The sequence below is a fragment of the Thunnus albacares genome, chromosome 13 (assembly GCF_914725855.1).
Source record: "Thunnus albacares chromosome 13, fThuAlb1.1, whole genome shotgun sequence".
In the NCBI taxonomy this organism is placed as follows: domain Eukaryota; kingdom Metazoa; phylum Chordata; class Actinopteri; order Scombriformes; family Scombridae; genus Thunnus; species Thunnus albacares.
Window position 1 is genome coordinate 3,407,947 of NC_058118.1, and position 16,671 is coordinate 3,424,617.

Sequence of the window (16,671 nt, forward strand, 5' to 3'; positions counted from 1 at the left end):
AATCTTAAATAAACTATTAGACAAATTAAAACTTTGACCTGATGATGGCGCCAGATATCAGGGGGTCGTCATAATAAGTAGTAGTCTTAAATGTCTGCAATCCATATTGTAGATATTTCAGTCAGGACCAAAGTGGTGGACTGATGACAGAGATTACCACAGGCCATGTCTCAGGGTGTTGGCTTAGTAATGGACCTAGTCCAAAAATGTTTCATTAACACCATGTTGATGTGTATCTATTCTGGATGTGATGAGGAAATGGAAGTTCAATGGTAAAAGTCATGAACATTTCCTGAATCTGACTCTAATCTTGTAGCATTATTGAAGCAGCATTGAAATCATGTAACTATCGTTTGTTTTCAGCTAATTTTTCACTAATCTAAATGTTGATTGACATTGCTTTAAATGAACTATTTTGCAGATCATGATGTTGCTTTTTCGTTGATTAGGGGCGGCTTGTGCCAATCGGGACAAAAGCCATGTCCCCAATTTGTAAAATGCTGATTTTTGGGTCAGTGGTTAGGGTTAGGGCAAGGGTTAGGTTTAGGCAAGTAGTGCTTATGGTTAGGGTAAGTCTCCAGGAAATGAATGTTAGTCTATGTAAATAATTCAAAAGTGACCCAAGTAAACCTGTGTGTGTGTGTGTGTGTTTCCCATCTTTCAGACATCCACTGGTTTCCATTCATTACATTATTCTCATGAGAATGCAGTCTGCTGATTTATTTTTATATGTACAAATATGAAATGAATGGAAAGCAGTAGTTGTCTGGAACAGAAGGAAAAATACTTGCAAAAGTACACAGTACACAGGCATAGTGTTGATTGTGCTGAAAATAATTATACACCTTTAAATGTTAATAGTGCATCAAATGATGAGGACCATTTTGCTCAATAACATGAAAAATCATCTTAGAAAATTTAAACATTTTAATAAATAAAAACTGATGTAATATACACCATTATGAATATACAACTACAACAAGCATACCAAGACATTTGAAATACAAAAAACTGACAGTTCAATTTAGTTGCTTTGAAAGCTTCAATTTTTAGGAAGAGTGGGGGTGAGCAGGAATTACAATAGCCATACATTCTTGTTAGTGTTTGTGCCAACAAATATAAAAAGCATGACGATCATGAGCACTGACTTCTCAGAGATGGTGAACATAAAAAAAAACAACAACAAAAAACTGAATAGTTACATATCTGGATTAAAGATTTCCATGAAGAAACATTTTGAGGTACTGAGTTGTCTACTCTTGTAACTAACAGTGAACACACTCACATGTTTTTTTGTTTTCAGAAGGTCATAATAAGAAAAAACCCCATTAAAAATGAAGCCTGTAACTCAAACAGGAAGACTGAACTGTTAAGAGGAGACAATGAGTTCAGTTTGTTCTTCTTCCATTTGTATTGCATTTTGTGATGGGAAAAAAACCCCCAAAGATATCAGCTTCATGAAACTTGTACATAAACATTAAGTTTTCATGTATAGGCTCCAAAACGGTGAGTCGAGTGTTTGCAGCAAACTTTTTTTTTTTTTTTTTTAAAGAATAGTTTTCATCTTTATAGAGACATTATTTCAATGCTCTGGTCTTCAAACATACTGTAGTAACACTGCAGGTCCCTTCTAAGGAACAACCTCCATCTAGTGGTGGGGTTTGGAGTTTGTTCTATTGACTCAAGAGATGCATGGAAGTCTTAATGTCACTCCTTCCTGTCACCGTGTTGATGTTGCTTATGCCGCACAATACAAGGGGACCAGCAGGTACTAAGATGGATTTAAATGTCTATGACGAATACCGTATCAAAGGTCATGGCGAGCACATCTGAATCACTTGGATATAACGTCTTTTCACCGTGGCTCAGCACCAAACACAATGTGTGTATACTATTTGCAACCACCTCTACATTAGACTTTGAAGCACTGTTGAAGTTCCGACTAAAACGAAATGAGAAAGTTGTAAACTCAACCCCAAGAAAAAAGTCATTATGGACAGGTGTATTCAAACGAATGTTCTCTTTAAATTTCCTTGCTTTAAAATTTGCCGCTCAAAATGTTAGTCCTATCTGATCTGCGTATTCCCTGAAACACACCACAGAACCGGGTCCAGTGACGACTTACCGGCCAAACAGCATTCCTACAGTACAGTACAGGATAGTGTAGCTACATTTTGTCTGAAGCAAGGAAATCACTAACTTAAAAAAAAGCACCACAGATGTTTTTAAATAGCACCAGTTGTCAGAATGTACAGGTATATGGTGTGTGTGTGTTTTTTTTTTTTTTTGGCAATGTACAGCACTGAATTGAATGTCACCAATGTCTAGAGTAACTTTAGCAGCTGCTGCAATGCTCACCCTCCTCTTCTGAGCGAAAAGGCAAGAGAACGTTCGTCGCATTAACTTGCACATGCGTCTGCTTATAACAAAAAAAAAAAAACCCAAAACGAAACATTTGGATCCCCTTATGTCAGTTCAAAGCAGCATCATGAAGCACTGCGTCTGTTACATACATACTGTAAATATACGCTGTAAAACATTTCTATTTGCACAGTTTGTGAATCAGATGAATATACATTTATATTGATGTGCTCTGCTGTGATACAGATTGCAAGGGAGCACCATAGTAGGGAAAAAAAAAAAAAAAAAAAAGATTCTCACCATTCTTTCATGCTAAAAAAAAATATTTTCAAAAAGATGTGAACGTGTGATTGCAGAAGCCAGCCTGGTAAAACTGACCGGAAATAAATAGTAGACTTAAAGAGGAGCTACATCCCAAAAAAACAACACGAGTGATCAGTGTGGTAAGATGACCGGCCCACAAATAATTCAACGATTACTTTTGCTATTCACACAGAACGGATGTCGCTATAAAAACTAGTTTGCTGTATCCTTTTTCTGAGAGTGTCTGTGTAATCGACAGTGAGATGTACAGTACAGTGACAGCCGTTTGGGTGCACCATTCTCTTTTTGTTTTTGTACACAGCTGAAAAAACCTCAGACAGACGTCATATTTTTCTCTACTTTGTGTAAGACTTTGCATCGCTACAATATAAAGCAACAAATGGATATAAAAATAATAGAATATAGACTTATACATTCTTGAAAACAAGTACTGTCCCCAAATATAGATACTCATTACCATTTTGGTTCCATGACAATATATATGTATTTATATATAATTTTTTTTTCTCTATATTTCCTGGCTCTATAATATTAAATTCTTAAACTAATTTCTAGCATTTAGAAGATTTCCATCACTCACATAGACGTTTGGTCTGTTCCATAATGTTATAATGTGTCACTGAAGCAGACCCTACACTACTCAGTTCCCACTCAGTCTTTAGTATAGTCGATGTGCATCGTGTTTTCTTCTACAAAAAAATATATATGACAAGGTATGCTTATTTGAGATATTATATACAAGGTGTAAGGAAACCTTTTTTTTTTTTTTAAATCTCAAATCCGTAATGCCTTATTGTACACTCAAGTTTGGACATTTATAAGATCTCAATACTTTCCTCTGTGTTGCTGTACGGACACACTGATGGCAAGTATCTGCAGTCTTTTGCGTTACACAAAGACTCTATTTTAAACGAGCTCGGCTGTGTCTCAAGTTTGGGATTAAAGTCTCTGCCTCGATGAATCCCTCTGCTCAGCAAAAGGTGATATTTGTTGATTTTGCAATTTGTCTGCGATTCAGCCTTTGCTTCCTGGAAGAGGTATTTAATTTCTCCTCTTCTTGTAAAGGATGTTCTTGACAATCACAAGAAGAATCTGATAGATTAACATATGATCTCATCATTTCAAGCTAATTGTGATGTTTACTGGCTCGTGAGATATCATTTAGTAGACTGTAGCAGTGGATTGTGATGTTATTACATCGCACCGTATCGCTGTATCAATTTGCAGTTCATGGCCAAAAAAGATCATATCGTGAGCAGTCCTGACCATGAGTCAGAATACCTACACGTCTATTATTTACAGTAAATCACATGATATGATTCAACTCTAATTTGCTCAACAAATTGTTTCCTCTCCCCCCTTTTTTTTTTGAGGAGAGAAGGACAATGATATGGCAGTTATCGGTGTAGGGTGCAGTGAGCTCGGGAGGGGGGGGGGGGGGCAGAAAGGTGCATTTCAAACAACAACGATAGTAAATAACAACAAACTTTTTTTTTGTACTTGTGCGGCATGTGTTAGCACCAGAGATTCTCCACTCTTGGCATGAGATAAAAGCCTCTTCAACATGTCAACAATACGGGGATAAGTCTCTCTTAATGCATGGTAAAGTCAGAGAAGGACGTCAGACTCTTCCTTCTCCTCAGCCCGAGAGTCCAGAGGGATACAGTACTGAGATTTTCTTTACAAATTTTTAAATGTGATTTAAAAAAAAAAAAAAAAAAAAAAGTGTGATGCTTTTTTTTTTCAGACACCACAAAAACGACTTCTTCTCAGCTTTATGATATCTGAAAACGTGAAGCACTATCAGGGGCAAATGTTATATATGTGAATGCAGAGCTACTGTCTTTATAATTCATGGAAAGTCTGAGCTAAGGTATTTCACAAAGAATCAATCATATTCTAAAATTTACATCTATGTACTGCACTTAACACAAGCCAGACTGCAATTTGACAAATATAGCATTAAATCGACTCGTTTCTTTTTACTTCAGACGACGGTTCGTAGCTAACATGGACTATAAAAAATATCAATCGATAGACGTCACGGAAGTAGTAAAGAGCTAATCTACCTGGCCCTAAGAACCAAATCATCTGGAAACTATTCTGGATGTTTAGATCCACGGCACTTGTCTAACTACATGGCATGTGCTTTTATTGCATCTCAATGCCACTGTGTCTTGAGGGTCAAACGATTGTAAAATTTGAATGATAAGTCTCGCTGTAAATCAAATAGAATCTAGTCAGATTTAGCGTAGCATTAGCATTACGACTGCCGGTATAGGAGGTGGTTTACTGAACTGGTTGTCCGTTCTTTTTTTTGTCCTGTGCACTGCTTTTTATAGTCAGTTTAAAAGCATTACTACTTACTTTGATCTTTCAGGCTTTTTCATTGGCTTTTTGCTGAGAAGTTTGGGATTAAACACATCACTGTTGCCACACTTTTCTCGCACATAACAGCTGCAGCATGTTTGCTCCCGTAGTGGCAAATTACCCCCGGTTTTGTCAGTAGCATTCAAATGTTTATACCATGCAAATAATTATCTTTCGCTATACACTATGTACACGGACACATTTCTCAGTGGCACATAAAGAGGTATACAGTAGTTCTAATGTCGGGGTGGATGTGACTCTCACCCTCAGCCTTGTTTAGATGTCTCACACTGTCCTCACTTCATTTAAGTCTCATTAAAGCCCTTGGGTGATGAAAGAACGGCACAGTCACACAAAGCTACAATTTCCCCCACCACCGCCGCTTTGTTTGAAGAGCTCTATTGTGACTTTGGAGTTTTCAGGGTTTTTTCCTCTAAATCGGTGTACTCAAGTTTTCATGGTATTCATTCTCTCTACATTCAGCCAAAACATAGAAAAAAATGAACCATAACTGAACCTTCACTATATACAGAATAATTTACATTTCAGTGCTTCAGGTTCAGTTATTTTGATCATTTTCGATGTGGTTTCCCTAAAGAATTTCGGAGGCGACTCGGACCTCTGCTGTGCTCTGAGGGAGACGTCACTTTTAACTTGAAAAATATATCCTGGCTCTGTGAACACAGTCACAGCAGTATCTACAGAAAAATAATTCCCATATTGAAATAAAAAAATGGGGATATATTTCATATTAATTTCTGTACCAGCATGCATATTATTAACCAATTTTAATAAAATATGCAATTTCTTATTTTACAGTAGTAATTATAGACCTATTATATCTACAAATTTCAATATAGAATCTTTTGTATATTTTAGGTCTTTTTCCACATCTGTCTGTTGTTTCTTTTTAAATGCAGGATTTTTACATGGAGCAATATGTTCAGTGTGAAGTTGGCATCAGTTTTATGATTTCACAGATGTGATATACGTAATTAATTGTAGAATTAATCTCTCAACAAAAAACAGGACAATGGGTATGTATGTATGTATACTGGGACAATATGTTGGTATGCAAATTACAAATATTATTGTTAATACAGTTAGTTTTGTTTTAATTAAAACTCTTTAAAGGAAGTTGCAGGACTTTTCATAGTCTGTCCTACTAATCCAATATTAATCATATTCCAAAACCACATACTTGGTAAAAAGTGGTGATTTCTTCAATAGAATTTAAATCTTTTTTTTTTTAAATTTTTTTTTTTACTTAATATGGATCATGGATATTGTTTTTTCTCCACTCAGCAGCTTTGCTATCAGTAAGGAAGTACTATCTCGCTAATTTCTTATAAATGTAAATATCGTCCTGAAGGCCCTAACAGGGAAATTCATTGTGAATTGATAGTAATCACACTGTCCCTTTAGTGTGTTACCCTGCCCGTTCATACACAGCCAAAGTCCATGACTTCTGTCCCCTCTATCATGCAGGCCTAGAAGGTCTTTCACCGAAACAAACCCAGTGTCTTCATTCATTCAGCTCATTCTCTACGGAGCTCTGCTATGAGGACCCACAGCAACACAAACATCAGAAGTGAAACTTTCAATAAAACCAAAACGTCCCTCTGAAAGGAAAGTAAAGCACTCCTCTTTTTAAAAAAAATACCATCCTATAAACAGCATAAAAACAATGATATTTAACAGCAAGAAGGCACAATTACACACTTTCCTTGTAGAGTATGATGCATAAAAGTGCCTGCAGTTTTTCAAATATCACTGTATGTTATAGTAAAGGCCTTTATGGAAGAGGAGCTCCATATTTCTCTTTCAGTGTGATTTTGAATCCAACCACCACTCCAACAAGCGCCTTCTAACCACTTTTATAGCCTTTTCTCCTTTCTTTATATAAAAAGTTACAGCAATTATACCATTATGAAAATGCAGGTGGCATTTGCAATTAGCATTAGTACAGCATTACTTTATGGTTTGCTTAGCACCTTAGGCTGACTCTACTGCTAAAGCACTCATGATGACATGGCTTCTGACTGATGTTTTTCAGTCAGCATAAGATCATTTAGTGCCTTACAAAGAATTTAAAAACGGTGTTGGTGTCACATGGTGGATCCTTATTTTCTTCTTTCTAGTTTATCTAAACAGGCCAAAACAAATTGTGTGCACGGTTCTTCAAATACCACAGCATTCACATCAGTGGGCAGTAGCCCTAATGAATACAATCTGCTGCTATTTGCTGATAGTGGATTTGTCAATGAATTGTCTTCTATGTGCATTTTCATGCCACTTCATTCTCACTGAAATGATTCCATCTGACTTTGTTTGTCTTTGGAAACAGAGATTGTAGTTTCAGTTTAGTTACAGATGTTAACATTGCATTTTACAGATTGTATTTTAATTTCCACAAGAGGTGCATTATATATATATATAGATGTTCCAACGTTGAATAATTCATCATAAATAAAGGCACTAACATATTTACTAAAACACTTTTTAAACTGCTAAAGCAACCCAAATGCATCTGTACGATGCTTTAATTAACTTTGTTCCACTACGCTGGATACGGTCGAGAGTCAGGACACTTTTTAGAAAAACGCTCTCGAGAGACTTAGTGATAAGCATTCCCTGCATGGATGTAAATGAGAAAGATGAACATCTCTTCTTCTCTCAGTCAAATATGACAGGAGAGGTCGGTTGTCAGAGAATCATTTTAAAACCTCGATACTTCCCCTTTTAGCCGGCGTTGACTGTAGAAATAGCTTCATCAATCAACCAAATTTAGTCACTTTAAATGTGGCTTATTTCAGAAGACTATGTTGGAGTTGAAGCTGCGACAGAGTCTTTGCTCAAAATCACAATCAAAAAAAAAAAAAAAAATACATCAATAAATAAATAAATACATAAAAACTGCACATTACCAATTAACATACCTATGAGCAATACCACTCCAAACACATGTCAGCAGAGCATGGATACTGCTTCCATGTTGTATTAGGAGCCCAAGATATGCTGCAAGTGAATACACCTTCTGAAGAAACCGAGCACCTTTTGAGCAAAACTGAAAAAAAAAAAACGGCAACAAAAGCTTGTATTGTAACATCATACACCCATCCTCTGACTCTAAAATATGACGCAGCTACAGCGTGTGTAACATGTGATATAGTTTCTGATGTTATGGCACTTCCTCTGTTCATCCAATAAATAAATAAATCATTTTAGCGCCTTAGTATCCACATTTCAGTCCGACAGGCAAATTTAATCAACTCAATCACTGGAATCTTTCAAAAGAAAGGTAAACATAAACTTTTGGCTCACTGTGTTTGCCTTCAATGCCACATACTGTGTCTCTTAAAGGATGGCTGTGCGCTCAGCATTTTTCATTTTTAAAATGGCAAGCACATAAAGAGACTAAATACAAAGGCTATGAATAGAAAATGGACAAAAGAGGCAGGTACCTACATATGCGTGCACAAATTGCAAATAAAAAAATAATTAGAAATAAAAATTAGACTCAAGTGAAGCAGGCAACCAACCAGAAGCTCCATTAAGGCCAAACAAAGCCATTGTTCTCTATGCCCTCTAATATGTAGGAAAAAATACTATCATATACTATGGCACACAATCCTATCCTCCACTATGTATGGATGTTTTGTTTTTTTTTTTAAATTGAATTGTTTTTGGCATGACTATAGTATTTTTCTGAATAGGATTTGGAGCCCTCTACACTACCTAAAGTAGAAGAACTGGAGAAGATGTAAAGGAACGGACACAAATGTATGGAACTAAATGGAAAGATTTTGCTCCAGTGCAAACTGTTGGAAGAAATGAAAAGCTAAAGACAGAGTTGATGAGCGGTTAATTGGAGCAATTAAACGACTTCATATTGGATCAAATGATTTTCTTCACGTTTCTCACTTAATGTAATCTGATTGAAAAAGTTTGTAATCAGTTTAGCATTGTTCATTGTGCCTAATGGTTTTGTTAGAAGATTGTGTGAGCTGCAAACATCAGCTCCTGGTGAAACCCTGTGATTCACTGCTGAATGACATCTATTGAATAAGTAGTTCCATATAGTGAAAGTCAATAGAAGAAAGTAAAGTCCGGGGTTGTGTTTCTGTTTGTCAGAAAATTCCTTAAACAACAAGCCCAAATCTTGATCATTTACAACAGAGCAGAAAAATGTGAATTTTTTTGTGACAGAATTATCATCCTAAAGATAAATAAACGGAACAAACTCAAAGTCTGTTCATCTAACAAACTTGAAAGAAGTACATACAGCATATGAATGAATAACAAGAACACATCATTACAAAAGATGTGAGCGGAGCATAATGACTAAAAAGATGAAAAAAAGGCTAGTTTGTTCTGCTGGCTGATCCCGGTGGTTGTGTGGTCTCGTGTCCTGTGCTCTGAGGTATACTTGGTAGGAAGTGAGAACAGCCATATTTGTGAGGCGAGTTTCTCGGCAGATTAAGAGACGTTGCTGGCGGAGAGGATCTGGTGGAAGGTGCTGCTGTAAACGGAGACCCGCAGGGCTTTTTCGGGGGTTTGGATTGGCTCAGCACAAGAAACATGACCCAAGCCTGGAGGAGCTTTTCAAATTAAAACGGTAATACTGGAGTAGGAAAATTGGGATTTTAAAATAAAATGGGAAAAACGGGAGTTGGTAATCAAATATTGCCTCTTTTTGACTATCTTTTTGCACTGGAGTAAAACTTTGGAAAACTCTGATTTGAATTGCTAGAAGTCAATATTTTTTTTTAAAGGGAATACTACTTGATTTAAGCATATGCAGGACATTCTTAGGCCTTTGGCCATCCCAATCAGTAGTTGTAAAAACAAACATTTTCAGAGGGAAAGCCTCAATCTGTGATGTCAGTCACTTTACCAATGCTGCTGTATTACTCACAGTAAATAGAGACCATCTGTACTTTTTTTACTGAAAAAAAAATTGTTTTTTTTTGATATTTATCTTATTTCTGGTTCTTTGAAGTTCATTTGTAGGCATCACAGATTGTCAACATGGCAGAATGCTTACTTACGCAGATTGAACTGACCAAGGGCTGTGCTACAGAATATACCAATCTGAATGCTGAAATTTAGTGCTATTCCCCTTTAAAGATCACAAACTGCAAACATCTTTAGTTGATAGTGTTGTTTTTTTTTCCAACTGGGATGTAGCTAGTGTTATTTTGGAATGGGGGTGTGTAGCACGTATGTGACCTTGTCCTCATGGGCTTTCAGAGGAGGGTGGCATGGTCTAGGTCTATGTTGTCCATGCTAGCCAAAATAGCCTTCTGGTCCTCCCGTGGTGGGCGGCGGTACAGCAGAGCTGAAAAGCGAGTGTATGGGTCATGGAGGATGGGCCGTTTCTTCTTCTTGCGGAGGTAGAGAGCTTCTTCGGGCTGGAGTACCTGAGAGGTGTAGGCCTGCTGGGTCTGAGAGGTGGAGACACCTGCAGGAGGGAACATTAAAGGCAGGTCACTGCCACCAGAACTCATGGTGGAAATATTTACAGGCAATTCTACATAATAATGCCATTGACATCATTTGACATCATTGACAGTTGTTATTCTACTGAGAAGATACTTATAGGGGTTGGCTGTTCTTGAATACGATAATGTAAGGCTGCCACTTTTACAAAAGAAAGGTCAGTTTTTTTAATATAACTAGAAAAATGGATCATTTTAACATGATCCTTTTAATATTTAGAGTCTTTACTAGACACCAAACAAAACTATGTGTATATATACTATATACATATAATGTTATATCATGGAACTTTATTGTTGCGCAAAATCAACACATCTCATTAAAACAAGAAATGTTTCTCGTTTTAACATAAGTTGGTTTATTACCAAAAAAAAGAAACTTTCATATGTTGTTAAAATAAGAAAAAAGTCAATGCCTAAAAAGACACTGTAGCATAGATCAATCATAACTGATCACAATATAATTATATAACAAGATCTGGACCGGTGTGTGTTTGTCTGTGTTATGACTGTGGGTTGCGGTCATATTGTTTTTGGTAATTATTGTGAGGATTTGGTGTCAATTTGGATCTGTGATTATTAACAATCAGGCTACCGTGCAGTGAACAGACATCTCCCACTCCTCCTGACAGCATGTACTATAAGCATGAATGACGGTGTGCTTAAATGTGCATTCAGTTCATGGCCTCTCTCTACAGAACTCATCTAGCACCCCAGGTTCTGTCTGTCACTATTTAGGTTTCAGTGTAAGTAGTAGTGTATGAATCCACTAGCACCACTCCTCCACCCCCACCCTCAGCACACATGTTGTTCTACTTCCTACACATATACTTTTACGTATACTGTATATACTTTCACACAGGGCTAACACATTTTGGAGACTTGTCCCTGCAACCCTGCACAGTGTAAGAGGGAAGAGATAATGGATGGAGGGATACTATCGCCGTATCCCATCCCACGCATGTCTTCTCTTATCTTTTGCTCATTTTAACAGCATATGAAAGTTTCTTGTTGCATTGATTTAGTGTAAAAACAAGAAAAGTTATAAAACGGGAAAAACAACAAACTCTTGGTTGTGTGTGCCGATCTGTGCGTCTGTGTATAGTATGTTGTTTTTGTGTGTAGACATCTATAGGTTCACTAAGTCAGACCTTGTACATTTCAGTACATGTTTTGTGCGCTTTTGTTTGGATGGATGAATGTAGAGTTGCATTATGGGAAATGTAGGATTCATTGTTTTTTTTGGAGCTTGACACATACTAGAGACTAAAAGACAGGAGATCTCTGCCTGTGCTGCTTCAATTCTGACCATTCTGTTTTTAATTTGTCTCTCGTGAGTCCCCAAATTATGGGAGCACAATACTAAATTAATGGAGTTTCTGGTTTTCTCTTTTGTGCTTAATCAGAAGCATGTGATATAATCACTATTTACTATTTACTAGTGCGGTTTTGCCTCGTTTATGTCTACTGATAATAGACAAAACTTTGTTGCCCAAACCAATTTGTAATTATGATATAAACATCATATTACACAACATTATATACGTACAGCATTTATTGAGTGGACACAGCAACTCCTATACCTACTTTTGGCAAATCACTGGGAAGGTTACTCAGTTCTAATGTCTCTGTTTTCTGATTTTTGCAAATTAATTTCACAATTTTGGAGAAATCCTGCTTACATGTACACTTGTGCAGAGAGAAAGGAAATGTAACTGCTTTTCAACTCTGTTGGACACCACATATAAAAATGATGCATCCCCTGTGTGTAGCAAAAAACAAACAAACAAAAAAAAAAACCCAAAATATAAATCTTTGAGAAGAAAAATATAATTTTTCCTGTGCTCATCATGATTTAGCACATTTTTAAACATATCAGTGTTTAAAGAGTGAAAGCAGACAGGAACAGGGTTCACACCTGCTTTCTTTCTGGTCTTGGAGTTATTGTTGTTCATCATCATCTTCTTGGCCTTTTTAATACGTTGGTATCTCAGTGCATCAATCCTCTCAGACCCCGAAAGGGCACTCGGCGCACCTCGACGTTTTCTGGATAAAGAAGAGAGAGAGGGAAAAACGGGTAACTCCAGGCCAAACATAGTCAGTGGACTGTGTTTCTGCACTACGGAGCGCCACAAAATCAGAGACCCACACAATCTCAAAACAGCACTGCTCGTGCTAAGCAAGAGGTGCTGCACATTGCCGCAGGATCAATGTGAGACACCTAAAGAGCTGTACTCTGAAATTTTTCAAAGGTTTGATGAACAATGTGAGAAGTTCTACTATTACCATAACCTTGAACATCGTCTGGTTTTAGTAAGCATAATGTTTATGTTAATGATGATTATGTTAAGTTCATAAATCCAGATGGTTTAAGAAATTGTGCACCTTGAAATGTCATTGCCCTTCAAGGACATCTAAGATATTTTTGCTCAAATTGATCCAAACAATCTTTATCCAAAGAAAAGCAAAGTCATACACAACTGCTGAAACCGTCAGTTCACCTCATGGTGTGGATTAGGACAATGAGTAAAGTTTTCGAGAAATACAACATTTAAAAAGACTTGCATTGTTGGTTTCAGAGGAAAATTCTCCTCAAAAATGAGGACTATTTTGTATTTTGAACAAAATGTAAACAAGACAATTGGTGATATGTTTGCAGATTGGATGTTTCTTTTAGAAATGAAACTATTCTGCTCTGAAAATAACAGATGCAAATGTTTCTTTGGTGTGGAGTGTATATTTCTCAGCTGCTCATGATTGCATCTACAGACCTCCCTCCCTCCCTCCACGGAGGCCCTTATGACTTGGCAGCCAACAGATTTCTGCCACAAACACACACTTGGTTCTCTCAAGGCACAGAAAACAATTAGCATTACAGAGAGGCCATCTTCCCGCCGTGGCTGCAGAGAGAAACCGAAGGACGTTAGTAGAGGGGGAGAATCACAGCTGAGCAACAAAGCATCATCAATATGTATTCATAGACATGGATACTGTCTACAATGGGCTTCACCATGCTGACAGGGGGAGAGATGGCGGGAGGGGAAAATGACTACTCGGGAACAGTCACATAATGAAAAATAAGCCAAAGAAAAGCGAAGCACTAGGACAACAAATGTAACAAGAATTTATCCATATAATTGTTTCTTTTTTGAAACGGAAGAGCAATATTTAGCGATGGCATGCATGGCAGTTTGCACATGGAACACGACTTTAAAGGGGAATACATTCAAAAGCACTTCATCGGGCAGTTCACTCAAACATAAGGGAGTCCTCGACCCCCCCTGTGCCCCCCCTTGCAAGCCCTTGGCAAAATCTTTGTTCCTTAGGATAAAAAGAAGTGCATAAGCTATTTTTGGTGGGACACTTACTTCACATGGCAGTGAGAACTGTTCTGCAGTCCAAACTTACAAGTGCAATTGTATGTTTAAAAGTGGATGGTTTGATTCATGCTCTGTACAGATGCTTTATACAGGAGATTAAGGCCATGTGTCCACCAGGAATCTGTTCTGTTCTGTTACTTGAGCTAAAGAGATGCTTGCTGGAAGTGCTGGTCATAGTTCCTGCCTGTTCAAAATCTGCAAGGTATCTGGTGCATTTTTATTTAAAGATGGTCTATTTTTTAACTTCTTGAAACTGGTGCTCTGAGAACTGAACACATGCTAAACTTTCAACACTGCCAGGAACATGCAACAGTATTTCTACGGAATTATTAATGCAAAAAAAGAGCTGTGAATGATGGCTCCCAGTGGACACACAGCTTAAGGTGACGTCATAACGCCAATCTTACAAAATATTTCTTGGAGATTGGGGTCCAAAATATTTTCAATTGGTGTCAAACAATATAAGCATCTGTAAAATATAAATGGCTGAATGTGTCACGCTTGAGGAGAATGCTAAGAGGGTTATTACGAAGTGATCATCTGAGAATGATAACATAAGTCAACATAGACAATCCTATCATGACTAAACGGTATGCCACACCTTGTAATTATCTATGAACTAAAGAACAACACATGAGAAAAGTAACTGGTGATCATACCTGTTGGGAGAAGCATATTTGCTTTTTATAATGAAAAAGTTAAATTGATGTAAATCCAGTTCTAGGACTACTGTGGCCATCTAATGGACTTCACTGGTGGTAGTTCTTTGAGAAAGCAAAGTAACAGGTGGGACAATGCCTTTTACTGTTTGCATTATTCTTTCCTGGCCACTGGCCAGAGGCCAAAGGTAAGATGAGGCTGGTCCACCAAATGCCTCGTAGGTTAAGACTGAGAACGAGGAGAAGTCTGGATGTCTGTTTAAAATCTTGCATCTCCAACAGCGAGGAGGGATGGTATGTTGAGGAGTGCTCACTGCCCATACTCCTTGAAAATCAAAAGGCTCCCCAAAGGTGCATGTGTCCTAATTGGTTTGATTGTCAGGCCTTGATCATGCATTTGGTAGGAAAAACCATTTCCAGGAGTTAAGCAGTAGCAGTGCATTTCTTTCCTTCTTGGCACAATTAAAATTGGGAAAATGTGACCCAGGCCTTCTGCTTGGCATATGGCTTAGAAGTGAGGCTGGTGGTAGCCATTGTAGCATTCCAAGAGTGGAGGAGGAAGAGGGATTCATGGCCTGAGAAGCTGTTGAGTGGTTTGTAGTAAGTCAAAGAGGATCTTGCTGAAACTCAGTGGCACTGAGCTGGAGTGATGGGAGCAGGAAGACTCCGTGAACTGCAGCAGAAGCAAAAGGAGTATCCATCCTGAGCCGACAAGTGAGTCCAGCCAATGGAGAAGATCTTGAGCATGGTATCTTGAAATGATGCTGGATTGAGGCAGTTATTTTGATGAAGAGTGCTTTGCACTGATTCAAGGTGAACTGAGTGACACAAACACTGGTCTTCCCACTCAATTATGGCTTGCTTCTACCTCACTGGGTGTCAAGTAAATTGATCTGTCTCACGGTGCTAAGGCAGAACCTCATTAGGGTAAATCAATAGAGACATTCGTAGAGGGCTGAGCACACATTAAAGTAGCATCAACCTACACTCATTTAATGTTTGGCTGATGTCAAAGTGTTGTCTATAGACTAAATGTGTTTGTGCATAGATACATGTCTGAAGCTTGTAACTATTCGGTTGGAGCATAGTCTGGTTTTTGGCCACGCACCGATGTGTTCTTTGGCTTTTGCACCACATGCTACACTGAAATGTATTATAGACCAATAGGTGACATTATTGAACTCATTTTTAGAACAGTGCACCAAGTGACAAATAAATATTTGAAAAATATAGAAACTGGTTTGAGGCTGTTGTCTAATTTATGCGTAAACCTGAGGTTTTACCTGTGGTGTGGTATTCCTATTAACAGATTAAAAAGTTGAACATGAATGTGGTCAGTTAGCAAACCACTCAAGCATGAAATCATGTTGGTGATACATCTCTGACCTGATCTATTAGCTAACAGATGGCATATGCATATCAGTCAGAATGCATACTGTACTGAAGACTGCAGAACTCAAAATGCATAGCCACTTTGAGAAAAAGGAAAAAGTAAAGAACTGAAATGCACTACACGGTTGACTGAAATCAAACAAAGACTCAAAGTCTTGTATTCCCCTTTAAAGGACGAGGTGATCAAAAAAGTCCCACCTGCTAACCCCCCCCTTTCAGACATGGATCCAACCCTTACCTATTGCGGTGTAGAGGACCTGGTCACAACAACGCTGCCCAGATAGCTGAGATCAATCAAAAACAAAGCAGGTAAGACTCCAGGAGCCATCAAGAACCACCATACTGCCCCTAATTCATAATGATGGAGACATTGCAGTACATGAGAAGCGGACAGGCCCTGTGACACACTTTGCCCAACAACCTTCCCTTGGTAGTCAGACCTGGGGATGTCCTGGGGGCAATTAAAGGGGTTGGGGAGAAGAGGGTTACAGAAAGGGAAGGGGAAGTAGGTTAGGAAAAGATCTGAAAGGGTGGAAGGTAGGGGAGAATTGGTTATGCAGTCAGGTTACTAAGGCCGAGGATGGGCCGCAGGGCCTGCCAAGATGAACTCCTCTTAAAGCATCCCTCTGCATGATAAAGCCATCTTCAAACGCTTGGAGCTAGACATAACAATGGGTGTTTGTT

The 16,671-nt window shown here is 38.0% G+C and overlaps 1 protein-coding gene across 4 annotated transcripts in view; it reads right to left on the reverse strand.

The window, feature by feature from the left end:
* Positions 1-1,471: 1,471 nt before the first annotated feature.
* The window catches only part of LOC122994872 (protein turtle homolog B-like), a 162,578-nt gene continuing 147,378 nt past the window's right edge, over positions 1,472-16,671 (reverse strand). For 3 of the 4 annotated variants that reach the window (XM_044369636.1, XM_044369635.1, XM_044369633.1), the window contains exons 19-20: positions 12,475-12,602; positions 1,472-10,519 (exon numbers count right to left, since the gene is read on the reverse strand). In XM_044369636.1, coding sequence (XP_044225571.1) covers positions 10,305-10,519; positions 12,475-12,602 — 343 coding nt within the window. In that variant the 3' untranslated portion in view covers positions 1,472-10,304. Of the gene's footprint in view, positions 10,520-12,474; positions 12,603-16,225; positions 16,272-16,671 lie in introns of those variants that run through there. The other variant, XM_044369637.1, reaches the window with a different exon arrangement.